Source organism: Ictalurus punctatus, chromosome 13 (genome assembly GCF_001660625.3).
Source record: "Ictalurus punctatus breed USDA103 chromosome 13, Coco_2.0, whole genome shotgun sequence".
NCBI lineage: Eukaryota > Metazoa > Chordata > Actinopteri > Siluriformes > Ictaluridae > Ictalurus > Ictalurus punctatus.
This window is the reverse complement of record NC_030428.2, coordinates 21,123,691-21,142,705: the sequence shown is the minus strand read 5'-3', so window position 1 is coordinate 21,142,705 and position 19,015 is coordinate 21,123,691. Positions and strand designations below refer to the sequence as shown.

The 19,015-nt window shown below is 37.5% G+C and overlaps 1 protein-coding gene across 1 annotated transcript; it reads left to right on the top strand.

Moving 5' to 3' along the window:
• Positions 1 to 9,916: 9,916 nt before the first annotated feature.
• On the top strand, positions 9,917 to 17,099 carry myoz1b (myozenin 1b; the record flags this gene model as incomplete). The annotated part of the gene is given in 6 exon segments (NM_001329278.1): positions 9,917 to 10,049; positions 11,621 to 11,717; positions 15,256 to 15,419; positions 16,030 to 16,111; positions 16,249 to 16,417; positions 16,536 to 17,099. Coding segments are annotated over 5 exon segments (741 nt in total). The 3' UTR covers positions 16,774 to 17,099.
• Positions 17,100 to 19,015: the final 1,916 nt, after the last annotated feature.

The window sequence follows — 19,015 nt, the reverse complement described above, 5'->3', positions numbered from 1 at the left end:
CATAAGACATTTCAGTTTCCACATTCTCTGGCCATGACCTATGACCCACTGATGGCAAGCTCACACAAGGACTTCATCCTGTCTGCATTAACCACTCGCTGGGCAGACTGTGATCATTTCACCAATCCATGGGAACATGAAATGTCTCACAAGCTTGCTTGATCCAGCAAAAAGCAACTACAAGACTCTCATTTCTGGGTTCGTGATTTATTGATCTAAAATGGTAGTGACCATGAGAAACATTTTTATGTTTTTTTTTTTTTGTTGTTTTTTTTTTTTTTTACAAAGGCAGTATCAAAGATCACCCCATCCATATTAGTCATGCAAACTGAAAACAATTTGGTTTCCAATCAAAAGAGTTACATTACTATTCTGGATCCTTGGATATCACTTTTTCTCTTGTGACCAATAAAAACATTATTCTTTTCAATTTATGTCTGCATGTGAAATGTCACTATCAGTATTTCCTTATTTCCATAAAGCTTAAATCACTCATCAAGGTTGAATTAGTTTATTTGCAAATCTTATTAATTTTCAAATATACTCAGCTTAAAGATCTAAAAACATAGAAAGACATTTTGTATGTTCTGATACAAAAAAAAATCCCTTGATTTGAATGCTGAATGCAAAACCACTGAGCTTGTCATGTTCTTTTTGTTTTCACCCATCACCTGCTACATGGTGGCACAACACTCCCTGTGATTTTTTATCTTTCTTCTTCAAACTTGATGCACCTAGGCAAAAAAGAAGGACAGGTGGTGTTGTGTCACACACTCTGTAAGTATTTTAATCATTAACACATCAGGACCCAACTGATTAGTCACCTGTCATTCTGTCCTCTGTCAAAACTTCACCTTTTTCTGCTCACCATTATATGACCTCCATCTCAGCATCAAAATTGCTCTTTTCTGGGCTATGATTTACAGTCTTCTGTTCTCTGTACTAAAAAGTTCTCTTCCCCTCTTGTGTCATAAACCTGCACCTCAAAGGAAGGTCAGCTCAAGAAGTTTATCTTGGTGCCTGTAGGGTCCAAAGTCAACAGTGGAGAATTATAGACATCCTCAACCCTGACAGTGTCTCATGTAGCTGGCAGTTTTGTTCGTTCTTTAACCATTTAGACTCCTCGATTATAAGCCATTTACTCATTATAAAGCATAATATTCAGTAAATATTATGAATTATTCAGTAACTACACTGAAACTTATAGTCAAGCGTGTGTAGTTATGAGAGTGAGGAATGTAAGTCTGGGCATGTTAATGGCTCCTGAGAATTTAATTAGGAAATCGATGTTGAAGTTCTGTTTGTGAAAAATAGATAATTCATAATAATAATTGATATACATTTTGATGTAAGACTATGGATATTTTCATTTAACATATGCAATAATGCACCAGGGTATTCACCAACCTACACCACATAACACACTTATGTTGGTTAATCTTCCTCTAGTCCAGAAGTTCCCATCAATTTACCACTCAGTGTTAATACAGTAACCTGGGAAATCAAAGAAAATAAATATGCTACAATTCCATGTTTCAGGATCAGCTTAATCAACTCTTAAAAGAGTTGAAATCTGAAACGTTTAAAAGATTACACATATGTTAATATGACACACTTAATCCAGCTACTAGTTTACGTTCATTTTTCTGATTTAGATAATGATTTGTGCATTTTAGTGAAAGACAAAACAAGATTTTAAAAGTATATATATATGATTGTTTGTTTGTTCGTTTGTTTATTTTATTAATTTGGCTAATAAAATTATATTTAGCAATTAGTTTACAGTTAAACAAGAAACTTTACCTTTAACTTTCATTTTAATCAAGTAATGTTACTGAATTAGAATGTTAATGAGGAAGTCAATAAATAAATTCTATAAAGTATTTAATTTATGTTGTTATACGTTATTGAACAGCACCAGTACGATGGTACAGTAGCAACATTGCCATGTCACATCTCCAGCGTCCCCAGTTTAATCCTCAGCTCGAGATTCTGTCTGTGTGGAGTTTCACATGTACTCCTCATGTCCATGTGAGTTTCCTATGGGTTCTCCTGTTTCCTCCCACTGTACAAAACAGTCAGGTAAGTGGATTGGCTATGCTAAATTGATTGTAGGTGTGAAAGTGTGAAGGAGTGTGTGCATCTGTGATGGCCTAGCATCCCATCTGGGGTGAATTCACATGCTTTTCATTCAGTTTTTATTATTATTATGATTATTATTATTATTATTATTATTATTATTATTAGTAGTAGTAGTAGTAGTAGTAGTAGTAATTTTATTTTTAAAGGGAGTGTCTCTAATTTGTATTCCTCATCAATTTTATCCTTCATATTGTCTCATCCTTCAAAGTTTATAGTATTAGCTCCACGATGGCGATCAGAGGCTCTCCATTTTCCTGTAGAATTTCAAAGCAAATCAAACCTTAAACACTTTTTGTAACTAATCACTGTCTTCAAACATTAGATATTAGACATTAGACATTTTTAAGATGACAGTTCATTCAGTTTTTTTTCATATTCTCTGTCTTGAACCCTGCCTCCTTACTGTTTTATAACCCCCTAAACTCTCAGCAGCTGTTACATTCCTCACTAAAAAAATACACTTGCCTATTAGTTTCAGTGCAGTTGCTGAATAATACTGTAAAAATACTGAACAAAATACTCCAAGGTGAATAACTAAATAAAACATAATTTATATGGTTTCAGTTCCTTCCTTCCGTTCCAGGCACAGCAGTGTGTTTCCTTCGGCTGCTGTAACTCTGCACAGAGTGTGTGTTTTGGCAGATCTCAACTGCATGTAGAGATCATTGTAAGCACAAAGTGTCATGCAAACAACCTTTGGACAAGTTTTTCTTCCATAATGGAGGATGATTTATTGAATTCATTGAATTTACAGAAGTGAAAAGGAAATACTGCAAATGCTACTACTACAAAAAATACCAATACTTTAAAAAGTACATGCACATGTACATGTGCATAAAAAGATGAAACTTCGACAGGAAACTTAAAAATGTTCAGATATCACATGACACCAGATGACATTATACTAGATCACTTTTTTAGGGTTACATGTTACAGTTTTCGCTCTTCACAAGAAACCGGGAAAAGAGAAAGTGTCCAGGTGATGGAAAACAGAATCAAATTGTAAAAGGTATGTAAAATCCTATCACTAGCACCAATATGGTGATTGTTTTTGTTGTTTTAAAAAAAAAATAAATAAATAAATTGATCACATATTAAAACTGTGAGCATGTATGAGAATGAGAAAAAAACTTTATGTACATTATAGAAGCATATATGACAAAGTTAAGCGTTTATATAAGGGTCAGTGTATGATGTAGAATTTGTAAGGTTTTTCTTTTATTATTATTATTATTATTATTATTATTATTATTATTTTCCTTTTTTCATTAGTAACATTAAATTGTTCTCGATGTTCTTATTTGCAAGTTGTTGTATATAGTCAGTTGTTCAGTATAACATTAAAGGTCTAGTGCATTGGTAAACAAGATATTAATCCTAATCCTGTTTCAAAGCAAACCTGCATGTGGAAGCTCATGTGGTGATGATGGTGATTTGATTGTTAAAAGGAAACCACTATACAGTTTACAGCACTGAATAAGAGCTGCTCATAAGTTCAATTAGCCTAAATGTGGACAAGCCTCCTGATAGCAAGGCTGATATGTTGCTCTCTCTCTCTCTCTCTCTCTCTCTCTCTCTCTCTCTCTCTCACTCTCTCAGTCTTTGACTCTGTCTAGAATTAAGAACTGTAATAACTACATAATTACATATGTGGTACGACTGGGATTATGATAGTTCAGTGGTTAGGAACCTGCACCTGTGATTGTTGCGGAGCTTAAGTTTCCGGACATTAAACTAAATGAATTAATCAATAAGCATACCCAGTTCTTGATACATAGGCTACGACAAGAGACTTTCATCACAGTAATAAATATGGTAAATATTTGGCAAATCAAATCAAACAAAATAACAATCCCAGTTGTTACGGACACAACAGGGAAGCCCACCAATTCACCGGAAGAAATAAACCAAATCTATCAAAATTTTTACAGTAAATTATACTCGTCAGAAAAATACCAAATCAGAGAGACATCAATTAATTTCTCAACAGTATCTATCTGCCACAACTCGCACAAACCGCCGATAACACAACATGAACTTTTTAATGCACTAAAACTCATGCAGAACAATAAAGAACCAGGTCCTGATGGATTCCTTGCTGAGTTCTACAAACACTTTTGGTCCATTATATCACCACTTTTCATCCGAATGATAAGTGAATCAAAACAAAAATCAAAACTCCCAGCCACAATTTCACTCCTTCTCGAACCCAATAAAGACCCAAAATTACCGTCAAGCTATCGTCCCATTTCTCTAATTATTGTAGACATTATAATAATCGCCAAAGCATTAGCCCATAGAGTAGAAAAAGTCACGCCATCTATAATCCATCCAGATCAAACCGGTTTCATTAAAGGTAGACTTGCATCCAACAACACACGAAGACTTTTTAACTTAATGTACTGTATTACTCATCAATTCAGAAAGCAAAAACTGTCATAGTCGCTCTCGACGCAGAAAAAGCTTTGGATTGGGTTAACTGGAAATCCCTGTTTTCCACATTAGAGAGGTTTGGTTTTGGGGAGACATTCATTAACTGGATCAAAATTCTGTATACATCACGTTCAAGGATGTATACAAGGATGTCCACTCTCCCCTTCACTATTCACCATTTTCATTGAACCGTTAGCAGCAGCCATTCGTCAAAACAGCAACATTAAAGGAATTCAAGCACTAAACATACATCACAAAATCAGCCTTTACACTGCTGATTTATTACTGTATCTACAAGACCCCCATCATCATTACAAGAAACCGTTAAACTCATTGATTCATTCTCTAATATTTCTGAATACTCAGTCAACTGGAGTACATCTTCTATTCTTTCATTGCATTGCAACAGGTTGGATGTGACGTCCCAGACACCACCTATCCCTCTATGCACCAATCACATCACATACGTAGGCATTAATGTTCCCCCAGGCTGTCAGAGCTGTTTGGACTTAATTTTACTCCATTACTCAAAACAATAGACGATGATCTTCAGTGCTCTTCAATGATTTTCAATGATCTTCAATACTATACTCCCTAAACTAAACTGTTTATTCTCAATGACTCCAATACAACCCACCATCACCTGGATTAAATCTGTAAATTCAATCACTACCAAATTTTACTGGACAAATAAGACCCCAACAATTAAATTGACTACATTACAGAAACCAAAAACACAAGGAGGACTGGAAGCAACACATTTCTACCACTACTTTCTGGCCAGCTTCAAAATATATACAAATGGATTCATCCTAACCTAACATAAAACACATGGTTAGATGTTGAACAAACTATTTGCAAGGACATTCACATTTCAGACTTACCCTTCTACAGCCAGACAATCAAAAAAAACATCTCTGTTTTAAAACACCAACAATAAATTGCATCAGATCACAAAAACACCTCTTGCACCATCTAAATTCACCCCCATTTGGAATAACCCAGATTTTAAACAGCTAACAAGAAGACACTCAACTTACACATGGGCAGAAAAGGGCATCACACAAGTTCAACATATCCTTCATAATAATAAGCTGGCACCATTCTCCCACTTGGTCCAGAAACATGGCATCGGGAGTAAATGTCTTTTGGAATACTTACAAATCAAATCATCTATCCAATCAAAGATTGATACTTGGACCATTAACCTAGACCTTTCCCCTTCAATGTCAGAGCTAATTAATATATCCTCTTAAAAAAAAAAACTACTCTCCAAAATATACAGAATAATATCAAAATCAGACAATACATTAAACTTACCAAATGGTAAATGGGAATCAGACTTATCCATTATTCATTATCCATTATATCCATTATTATTATTATTATTATAATGCCACTTTCCGGACACAAATCTGCAAAAATATCTACTTAATGACAACAAATGCCAACCTTCAACTCATACAGTATAAGATACTTCATAGATTTCATCTAAGCGGACGAAAATTGTTTAAAATGGGATTTACTTCAGAAACCTGCTCACATTGCATACAAAATAAACCAGACACCTATGTTCACGCCATTTGGCACTGCACCCCAATCAAAAGTGCTGGGAAAACGTCACTAAATCACTATCCATCCTTATGGAATGTCACATCCCAATGTCTCCCTCCCTCTGTATACTACATAATTACAGGAGTTATTAGCATAGACTTGTCAAGTTGGCTGTTCCTAGGTAGGTTTGTTTGTCTTGCTTATTTTGCATTTGTCACATGTACATAGTGTCACAGTCTTTTTTTTTTTTTCATAAAAAAAATAAATAAAAATTCCGGACAAGTAGGTTTTGATAGACATGAGTCTGCAGCTGCAGAGGTCACTTACCCTTAACTGCTCTGGTAAGGGTCAAGAAGTTGAAATGGGGCTCTCTGTACTTTCCCTTGTGTGTGAGAAGATGCCCCAGGATATGAAAAAGAAAAATGTCCATGTTTCACTACTTACTAGGATAAATACCTAAAATCTCAGCTAGCTTGACTTGATTTAAGCTTTACATAAACTCAACAAAATTCAACAAAAGAAAGAAAGAAAAGTCTTCAAAGAAAGGAGCAATCTAGATTTTATTGGCTTCTTCTATTTGTGTAGATTAATTAGCTATTATATTAAGTTAATCATAGCACAAAAACATGCAAATTGCTGTAAAACCTTAAAGTAACAACTACAACATTTTTCTATTTCCTATTGTAAAATGATTATATAATTTTGTAAAATTTTATTTCATTTCCCCTGTGACAAGGGGATTATTTCCCTGACATTCATAACTTCATTACTTGTTTGAGTTTTTATTACTATTTATTACATTTGTGCTTGTTTTTCTGTTACTGGCAGTTTCAAGTCAGAGAAAATAAACGGACTGGCCGCCAGAGGGCAGCATTTCTTTATGTCAGGTGATTCCAGTTGAGCCAACGTTGTCCCTATTCTCTGGGTGAGGCAACTCACAGGTTTTTTTCATTAATTTACCAGCCTGCTGATTTTGAGGTTGTTTTTTTTGTTGTTGTCGTTTGTTTGGTTTTTGAGAAATTGTGTGGTCTTGGAATTAAAAGTCACCCAGTATAAGAAGCAAGCCTGAGGTTCTACTTCTTGAAGTCCTGGAGTTATCACAAGGTACTAAACAAAAAGATTATTTTCATATTTATTTACTTTGTGTTAAGTTTTAACTGGTGGCTTAGTGGTTAGCACATTTGCCTCACACCTCCAGGGTTGGGGGTTCAATTCCCGCCTCCACCTTGTTTGCACAGAGTTTGCATGTTCTCTCCGTGCTTCAGGGGTTTCCTCTGTGTACTCTGGTTTCCTCCCATAGTCCAAATACCTGCATTGTAGGCTGACTGGCATGTCCAAATTGTCTGCAGTGTGTGAATGCGTGTGTGATTGCGCCCTGCGATGAATTGGCACCCCATCCAGGATGTCCCCCACCTTGTGTCCTGAGTTCCCTGGTATAGGCTCGAGGCTCCCCCACAACCCAGTGTAGGATAAGCGGTATGGAAAATCGATGGATGGTTGGAAGCCATGGGAGGCATGGGGGTGCAGTGGGTAGCATTGCCACGTCACAACTCCAGGGTCCCTGGAGGTAGGCAGATTGGTTACACTAATTGCCTGTAGGTGTGAATGGTGCCCTATAATGGACTGGTGTTGCATCTGGGGTGAGTTCTCCCACCTTGCATCCAGTTACCGGGATAGACTCCGGATCCACTGTGACCCTGATCAGGATAAAGCAGTTACTGAAGATGAATAAATTATGAAATTGTAGTTCCTCAGCAAATCCACACAGCTGCTGCAGGGATTTCTCAAGAACTATTTACTACTTGATTAGTAGTGGATTCTATGGCAGAGAATCCAAAGAGGTATTTTATCTGGAATAAAAATGTCCTTTATGAGATCCATGTTTGGCTCAGCTAATATGGCAGTTTGCAACCATACTACCCTACCTTGATCATGCAATGTTAACATGTAAAATTGATTAATGAATATAAAGATATAGTAACGGACACTCAAAAAAGTCAGTAAAATTCACACAAGCAGGGAAAAGTGGTGGCTTGGTGGAGGACAGTGGTGGCTTGGTGGAGGACAGTGGTGGCTTGGTGGAGGACAGTGGTGGCTTGGTGGAGGACAGTGGTGGCTTGGTGGAGGACAGTGGTGGCTTGGTGGAGGACAGTGGTGGCTTGGTGGAGGCTTGGTGGTCAAGGCTCTGGGTTATTGATCGGAAGGTTGGGGGTTCAAGCCCCGGCACTGCCAATCTGCCACTGTTGGGCCCCTGAGCAGGACCCTTAACCCTCTCTGCTCCAGGGGCGCTGTATCATGGCTGACCCTGCGCTCTGACTCCAGCTTCCTGACATGTTGGGGTATTTCACTGTGCATATGTATATGTGATCAATAAAGACTCATTACAAAACAGGATAGGGTTTTCAAGACCCCCAAAACAATAAAGGAACATGTTTTCTGCAATTAAAATGTAAAATGGTCAAATCCTGGGAGAAATACACAGGGGTTTATCAGCTACTTTCCCTATTAGCACAATAAGTAGAGGGTACATATATTAAACAAGACCTGTGATCTCATAATAATAATTCTTCTTGGATCTTGTGATGTTCTTATTGCAACTGTACTTTTTGGAGACTCAGTCCAGATAATTCTGTGTATGTGCCACCAACAAGAAGCATACAGTATGAAGTGGCATGTTGTTGCTGCAGTGAACATTATAGCTTTGCCTCTGTAACTCGATTCCCTCCATAAGGTGAACTGTGTGCTGATCCGGTGCTAACTTTAGCGGCACGTTGGTGGCTCTTTGCAGAATGACTGCTCGTTCTGCACAGACATTAACATGTGTTGGTGCCCCTGAAACATCACATTTCTAAATACCATTCATTTTCCCTGTGTGATTAAACGACAGACATGTGTCACGGTTATGAACGTGATGATGTGAGCTGAACCCACTGTCATATCAGCCACAAGACAACTTCAAATTAGCAATGGGAGCAAACGAGTTTCGCATTGTATAGCAGGCAGAGATGAACTTCACTGGCATGCTATAGGCTTTTTCTGTCAAACACCAGCTCTCCTTTGAGTAATGCCTGGGCACGGGTTATTTTTTTCCTTGTACTTGAGCATAATAGATTATCTGGATGTCTGATTGACATTGAAAATGTTCAAGGCTGGTTGGCACTGGCAGAACGCTCTCTGCATACCATATTTGGTTTATCGTACAAGCTGTAAATTGGTGGGATGCAGACAGCAAATAAACAAGACTGTTCTTGAAGAGCTATAAGTCTTCATTCATTGGTCTGTCAAGTGCTCCACTGAATACTGAACACGGCTAATAAAAACGTTTCGCACCACTGTAAATGTTTTGTACAATCAAGAGAACATCACTGTACATCTTTCTTTTCTGACTAAATCAAGTGGATCAGCACAGCAAGAGCCATATCGCTGACTAAAGGGAATGTTTATACACTGTATTGACTATATCTAAAGGGGTACAGAAGTGATTACTGCATTTCTTTTTGCAGACGTCTTCATGATTCTGTAATACAACATATCTGTAATAGGAAAAGGTTGATGATCCAGTTCTCTCTTTTTTTCTCTGCCTATGTCCCTTGTGGTGAGGCCTCTGTCAAGACTTCTAGCTCTTCACCTTTCTATATATATATATATATATATATATATATATGCCTGAGAAGCATCTGCAGGAAGAGTATCTCCTTTACCATCACTCATAAGCTCTTTTGCATCATACAGAGAGGGCCCCCCTCCAAATGTTGCACTCCTTCATTTTCTCTGGCTAGCAGAAGGCAACAGCAGCAACAGTAACGGTTAAGAGAACATAGAAGCTAGCTACTAAACCCAAGGATTTGGATTAAAGTCCTTTGTGGATTAAAAAAAACAACTTTGGTTGAAATTTATTTTCTTCCTACAAGTTTCTTGAGGTAAGATAGATCTTGTGCCAGAGCAATGCTCAGACTGCAGGCAATGAATACCAAACTCATGGCGATAAAATAAAGCTATGTAATGAGCTCATAATCCTGGCTTTGACTGACACCTGATGTGTTCTAGCTGAATGATTTCATTTTCCACAGTTAACCAACTAACAACGATACAACATTTCTTGGTTTAGAACTAATGTTTGTGTTGTGCTTAAGAATAATGGAGATTGGAAATTTCCTAAAGGCCTAATGTATAGATTTGAGTATAAATTGTGTTTTATTTTCAGATTTTCATATTTGTGCATATTTGTACATATTGTACATATAGAGTGCACTCAAATCACTCAAAGTTCAGTGGTTCCTGCAGGAACTTCCAAGGGTCCGTAAAGCAACACCAGGGGGTCCGTGATTTTCTAATTTTGTTACAGAGGTGGAAACCACCAATGAGTATTTTCAAAATTATACTTATTGAGTTTTTGGAGTTATTAGCTGATTTAACTGGTCACTTGAAGCGAATGAATTTAACACAAATATCAGTAACTAAAAACAACTCAATGTTAAGTTGGATCTAAAGTGTTCTTTGAGTGGAAAGTTCAGGAATAAATAATAAAAAAAGCTCTATAGCTAATAAAAAACAACAACAACAAAAAAACAGCCATTATAGCATCATAAACAATTAATTAATGAGCCTAATATTTGAGTAGTTGGATTATGTTCATTAAAACAAATCTGAACTAAAGTTAGTCTGAACGTATTTTAAAGCTTAAGGGATCCCTCAATGTAAAAAGATGTACTTTGGTGTAGTTAACATTTAATAATCAATTAATGATTAGCATTCTACATGCATTCATGAACAACACTTGCTCTGCATGTGAAATACAATGCTTAAATATTCCTGCTCAAAAAACTACACTAATATGTTCCTCTTAATCGCTCAGCAGTAAAATCACAGATGCACTGGTGCAGTGGCTCATGACATTTGAGGAATCTGCTGAGCCGGCCACACTCCTCTGGCTGTACTGGATTGATTTAGGTGGCTGAAACAGAAATACCCTCACCGCAACAAGAGACCTGTTTATACTTTTCCTTAGCCTTCCCCTTTACATACTGGAAGTGTTTATATATCACACTATACCGTATTACCTCTTCCACTAAAAAAATAAAAAGAGACAAGTTATTTGAAAGAAAATAAAAGTCAATAGCTAGTTGAAGATGATGCTTTTTTCTCTATCGGTAATCATACCTGCTCTTTAAACATAGCCAGAAATATCTGGTGATGACTAAGTTACAAGGTGGCCTAAATTCCTTTCAGTCTTTCACACCCTGTGAGTTCTCACAATTACTTTAAAGGTGTTAAGCCTTCAAAGATAGAAATGGAATAGCTGTCTTTAATGCTTATTATGCCATTATTAGGTTTACTTTGTATACAAAATGATGTATTATGTAGAGATCAATAAGTTTAAATAATACATTGCATAACTGCCATCACTGGTGACAGCAGTGTCAATGAAATCAACAATGCTGGCAATATGACTATGATAAAACATGACAGTGTTCTATTCTTCCCATTACAGGCTGTAGAGATGCCCCGCTCAGGAACACCAGCTCCTCCCAACACAAAGAAAAAGCCCTGTAAAATCATTACTGACCTTTCCAACATCACACAAAATGGTCAGTATACAGTATCTGTAGGTTTTTATGTTAAGTATGTCTTATGCACATATACTGTGTAATAATAACAAGTGTGTACATATTTGAATGATCTTTCATATGGCCATATGGTCAGATTTTGTTTGATTCCACACAAATTAAGTCTTAAAAGGTTTTAACACTAACCTCACCCCTTACCTTAACTTTCTTAACTTTTCATACAAAGGTTATGTGAATTGTTAAGCAGTGTGAGAGCTGGGCGTTATTTCCCAAGAGAATTTATTTTGCAGGAAATCAGGCATAATTTTCATTATTTCTTGTTCAGAGCACAGCTAATTGTCTGGGTATAAAGAATCGAATCAAACATATGTTCTGTCATTCTGCAGCATAATAAGTGCCACATACTGTAGTTGTGTGTCACACGTACTGTATAGGGGACTGGAATAATCACTCGGCCCAACTGTGTGTCACATTGTAAATATAATGATCCAAAATAATGCTGAAATTCTTCCTAAAGCAAGTCCAACGCTACTGCATTTTGAAAGATCTATAAATAAATTCCAGTACAGAAACATCATATTCAGATCGTTGGAAACAAGTAATAATGCAAGGGTAGTCTGAATGAAAAAAACAAGGAGTTGCTCTTATGAGCTTTGTCCTCCAGTTATTTTAATAAAGAAAATATACAAAATGATCTCTGAGATGCTGTCACTCTATGTATGTGTTTGTGCTTGTGTGTGTGAATTGGAGAGAGATATGGAGGGAGATGTTCCACCCTTCCCGTCTAATGAGCAATTCTGTGTGTGAGGTTGAGTGTCTGGAGGCTGATTAATGCTATCGAATGTACCCACTTCATCAGCTGGACTCAGCACTCATAATGACTTGTTGTCCTGTTTACAGGACAACACGGGTCCTATAGTGTCAACACACACAGCTCTCTTTTCACACGTATCTAAATTATCTGACAAATTAGCGCCACTGTGATTTGGGAGGAAATGAGCGGGTGTTCTGGGATTTCTAGCACATTTTCACTCACATTGCCTCCACTCTTTAAACCCTAAACCACATCTCTCATCTATCACTCTTCCTCTCTTTACACTTACCCGGGGTGTTCTGTAGATGCTATAAAGTGGTGCTTGAAAGTTTGTGACTTTGTGAAGTTTAGAATTTTCTATATTTCTGCATAAATTTGACCTCAGATTTATCATCAGATTTTAATTTGTCTTAATTTTTCAGATTATTCTTTGTCCTAAATGTAGACAAAGATAATTAAACAAATGAGACAAAAAATATTGCACTTGTTCGTTTATTTATTGAGCAAAAAGATTCCACTAATCCAGTTCAATTTAATTAAACAAGCTACAGGTTACTAAAGTTTCTTACTTACCCTAAATAGCATGCTAACTACTGTGAAACCAAGAAACACTTTTCCTGCACAGCTGATGAGTATCCCATTTCTCTGGAAACTTTACTATATTTCATTTTGACTATATCCACTATTATTACTGAAGTACAATGCAGTTACTTTGTGGAGTCCACATTATTAGCTAGTAACTAGCCAACTTTTAAAATGAAAATGTATTCCCTCACTGCTTCCTACAAACAACTTTCCATGATGTAGCATTAGTAGCAGATATTCAGAAACTGTTTCCATCTACCAGCTTGAATTAGCCTGTGTTTTAGCGACTGGTAGCAGGTGAGAATTAGCTGGATGTTTCAGCAGGGTAGATACAAGAACTTCTACAGCTAAGCCAGGGTATAAAATTTGTTCTACCACACCTTTCTGAGTCAAACTGCTCTTCTGTGTGTAAGCAGTACCAAAATATCAAGCTCAAAAATGCATATAGTAGTTTAACTAGCTATCTAGGAGACTCATATTAAATTAACTGCAGTTAAGTTAACTTCCTCAGTTAGGCTTATACTTTTCCACTTAAATGTAAATACATGTATTTGGCAGTTGCTTATACTCAAAGAGACTTACCAGTCCCACCAGGATTTCTAAGTTTGTGATCTCAGAAGGGAACGCAAAATCCATCAAACTCCACAAAATTTGGAGTAGCTTACAATTTTTCTACATTATCACAGATTTGGGCTAAGCCGTGTCATGTGATGTCATTACAATGACATCACAACCTCTTCGATTCACGTGCGTCGAATGTGAATACAGCTAAATGGTCTCATTTAACAACAAACATCATTGTGAAAGACCGTGCAAAACAAGGATCACAGCTGGAGAATTGTAGAAGTTAGTTGCATCTTGGGGTCAGAAAGTCTCCAAAACTACAGTCCGAAGTCACCTACATCACAACAAGTTGTTTGGAAGGGTTTGAGGAAAAAAGCCTTTAGTCTCATCCATAAAAAAAACTCAAGCATATTCAGTTTGCGGGACACTACGGGAACTTCAAATGGGATCGGGTTCTATGGTCAGATGAAACCAAAATAGAGCTTTTTGGCAATAAACACCAGAGGTGGTTTTGGCGCACACGGAGTGGCAGCCATATGGAAATGTAACTCATGCCCATGGTTAAATATACTGATGGCTCTTTAATGTTTTGTGCAATTCGGATTTCACCCATTCAAGTAGTTTTCCGCAAAAACCCCCCACAAAAATCTCATTGCATTTTTTAAAACCCCGAAGCAAAATCAAGCATTTTTGGCCACAAAAAACCTCTGTACGGCCTGACTTACAGTGGAACTCAGTCTTCTGCTTGCTAGTCCAGAACCAGATCCACAGTCAGCATTGCTGTTAAACTTGCACAGAGTAACTTGGGGACAATAACAATAAAGATACTAATAAAATTGTACCAATAATAAATAAATAAATAAAAAACCCACACAAGAGCCATGCCAGTGGCTTAGGCAGCTGTCTGTGCAACCTAAAGCATAGGCCGTTTCTGACAACAAGCCATTTGTGGGTTTATATAGTGGATTTATATAGCAGTGGTCCCTGTTGCTAAGGTGGCATAGCCTAAAGCCAGATACACCTAGCATGAGCTTGTGAAACACCTTTTAATTTGTTCTGGAAATGTTTCATAATATTAATATTCCACTGTCATTTTTTTTTTTTTGTAAAATTTACAAAACAGTATATGCTATATTCACTTTGTGTGCATGTTTGCTTAGCTAAATCCCATTTAACGTTATATTTTTTTATGCAGCACTCAGCACAACATCCTTGTCTTTGGCATCAGCTATGGCATGACTCCAGGGTTTATAGCTGATTTCACACAGGAGAATGAATAAATAGCGCTGCTTGATGACACAGTAGTGCACCTTTGGAACTGTAAAATGGATCAGATCCTTTTATTGCTAAATAAAAAGAAATATATCTTACACTTTAAGCATTTCTTAGCTTTAAAGGCTTCTGTGAATTACTGTATGTTCTTACACACACTGCTGGACATCATATGCAGTCTGGGCTTTGTTCAGACTCAGTAGTTATTCACCCATCAGGTTGAGAGCCTTCAAGCTAGAACTTCCAAAGGAAGTGATTTATTTTCTGCTTTTTGGCTATTACTGTTTTCATTATTGACCCCCATTTTCCCCCAAATATTCCCAGAGGAAGAAGAAACAGATGTCACTGAGTTTGACCTCGGAACTAAGATTAAGACACCTAAGGAAGTGATGCTGGAGGAGCTGTCTCTGATGAAAGGCAAAGGCTCTAAGATGTTCAGAATGAGGCAGCAGAGAGTGGATAAGTTCATTATCAGTGCTGAGAATCTGGTAAGCCTGCTCAAGAGAACAGAGACTCTGTAGGACAGAATTACAAACAAAGGATTGAATGTACATTCTATCCATCCATCCATCCATTTTCTATACTGCTTATCCTGCTGGGTTGCGGGGACCCTGGAATGGGGTACACCCTGGATGGGGTGCCAATCCATCGCAGGGCACAATTACATTCACACATACCCATTCATACACTACTGACACTTTGGACATACCAATCAGCCTACCATGCATGTCTTTGGACTGGGGGAGGACACTAGAGTGCGGAGAAAACCTCCACAGCAAGAACAGGGAGAACATGAAAACTCTGCACACAGAGGGTAGCAGCGGGAATCAAACCCCCAACCCTGGAGGTGTAAAGGGAACATGCTAGCCACTAAACCACTGTGCACCCTGAATGTACAGTATGTCCTGTAAAATGGAGAAAATTGATTAGACATGCAGAGTATAGTGTACATAATTGTCTTTGAATCACTTAAGCTGAAAGGGTTACCTTGCCTTTCATGTAGACTTTTATGATTATTATAATCCTCATTAAAACTCTGTTCCAGTCTGATATAATACAGTATACTCATTAGCTTTTTTGTTTCTGGCCATTTTCCAGCAAAACCTCCAGAACCTGGCACCTCCTATAGACTGTGAAAAGATCCCACCTGAGACCCTCCCAAAACCAAGTCCACCAAAAGGTAAACTACATACCTTCTAGTGAATTTATGACACAGCTTATGCTTGAGATAATAACTGGTACTGTCCTATATGGTTAATAAATGATTTAATATGTCATGTGATGCTTTCACCTTATTATTATTTTTAACAAATGAAGTAGAACCTGAGACTGAGAATGAGAAGAAGAGCTGTGAGTATGTTAAAACATATGTCTCACCATGGGAACATGCTATGAAAGACAATGATGAGCTCAAAGCCACCATGAAGCCACAAATGCCAGGACCTCATGTGTACAAGGATCTGCCCCAATACAAGAGTTTCAATAGGTACATACTCAGAATTGAGAACAGGAAATTGAAGGATCATACAAAACATGATCCTCAGCAGTGGTTTGATTTCTAATTTGAGTTAAATGTAAGCCAGTTTCTGTACTTTTTCTTATAGAACAGCGCTGCCTTTTGGAGGATTTGACAAGGCTTCTCACTTGCTGACCTTCGAGATCCCTGAGCTCAAGGCTGCTTCTGAAGAGCCAGAGCAATTTCCTGTGTTCCAGTGTCACATCGACTCTCGACCATCTTTTAACCGTACTCCCATTGGCTGGGTGTGCAGCGAAGAGCCCAGCTACATTCCCCTGACCACCCTCGAACCTATCCCCTTCGAACCAGAGACGGAAGACCTCTGAGATCCATGTTCTGCTGATTCATGCAGGCTAATATCTAGCTCATGTTAACTTAAATCATTATTGTAGTGTTGAAGATATTTGCCAAATCTCTTGGGTATTGGCAGCTATGAAGGCACCAGCCAATAAATTTCAACATTGTATGGTAATGTACAAATGAGATGTAAATACAGCTATTTACTATACATAACTGAGCTGCGCCACCTCATAATATAAGTTTGCTTAAAAATGTGAAAATAAAATAAAAAATCAGGACATGCCAGAAACCTTGTAATCATTGCTGTGAATGATCTTTCAATACATAAATAAAAGGAATGCTATAAAATAAATTTTCAGGATTATTTTTTAAATTATTTGTTTGTTTTTGTCATTAGTGGTCCAATGCATCAAGATTCACACCTGCTCTAAATCTCTCCATTCAGTACAGACTAATAGAGCTGTAAACCTGGTCCTAGATTGCCCCCCTTTCCTGTACATCTTAGTGTTTTCCCTGCTCTGACACACCTACTTCAACTCAGGGAGGCTGTTAATTAGCCAATCAATTAGTTGAGTCATGTGTGTTAGAACAGGGAAAACACTAAAATGTGCAGGGCAGGGGGTACTACAGGAACAGCGTTGGGAGCCTGTGGTGAATCATTCATTATAACACACACGCATACACACACACGCACGCACACATGCACGCACGCACACACACACAAACACATTTGTTAAACTATCCCTGAGAGTATTGTCCACTGACACAATTAATTGTTACATCTAAATCTAACTCTAACATTAACCTTATGAATCAAGAAGCAGAAGGAAACATTTTCGGCTCTATTAGTTTTTTTTTTTTTTTTTGCAGGTTTTGGGGATAAAAAACACACTTTTTCTCATGGGAACCAGCCAAATCTCCCCACAAGGTCAAAACTGTCAGATATTACTATCCTCATGGGGAAATTTGGTCCCCAGCAAGATATACAACCCAAATTCCAATGAAAAAAGTTGGGACACTGTGTAAAATGTAAATAAAAACAGAATGCAATGATTTGAAAATCTCATAAACCCATATGTTATTCACAATAGAACATAGAAAACATATCAAACGTTTAAACTGAGGAAATTTACCATTTTACAAAAAAAAGTAACACTTAGTAACACTTACTTTTCCAGCCTTTTGTTGCCCCCGTCTCAACTTTTTTGCTGCGGCCATCAAATTCAAAATGACCTTTATTTTTTAAACTGGGGAAATGACTGGTACATTTCCTCAGTTTAAACATCTGATATGTTTTCTATGTTCTATTGTGAATAACATATGGGTTTATGAGATTTGCAAATCATTGCATTCTGTTTTTATTTACATTTTACACAACTTCCCAACTTTTTTGGAATTGGGGTTGTAAACACACACACACACACACACACACACACACACACAAAAGAGAAAAGCCAGTCAATGACCTCTTGAGTCTCCTCGAGGAAAGGTAATAGTTAATTTATTGTTTTTATAAGATGTAAGGATTGGAGAAGTTATTTGATCAATCAATCAAGAATATGGATGAAGTAGGTTTGCAATATTTTGTTTATGTGTAAAGAAATTCAGCATATAAAATGAAAAAAATGCCATAGTGACAGGTGGCATGGTGGCTTAATGCTTAGCAAGTTTGCCTTGCACCTTCGGGGTTGGGGCCTTGATTCTCGCCTCCACCCTGCTTGTGTGGAATCTGCATCTTCTCCACATGCTTCAGGGGTTTCCCCCAGCTATTTCCAGCATTGTAGGCTGATTACCATTTACAAATTGTCCATAAAGTGTGAATGCGTGCGCAATTGTTCCCTCTGATGGGCTGGCAAGCCATCCAGGGTGTTCCCTGCCTTGTGCCCCAAATTCCCTGGGATAGACTCCAGATTAAGTGTAGATTAAGTGGTACAGAAAATGTATGGGTGGACACATTGACGTTATTATAGGCCTACTAACAGAATATATCTTGTGTCTTTAAGATTCAAGGAATAATTCATTGCCACAGGATTGAAAAAGCAGATCAAGCCAAATTGTATTACTTATCTTGCACTGAAAAGAGAGAGAGAAAAAGAAAAGAATAAAGCTTTCCTGATGAACACGTAAAAAAGGCGTAATAATCCTCACCACAACAGCCAAATCGAGAGAAATGGTGGATGACGTCATGCCCTGACGTGCAGTTCACACTCAGGCCGCTAGATGGCAGAAAGCGGTTTATATGATGGCGTCAGCCACTGAGCTCCATCC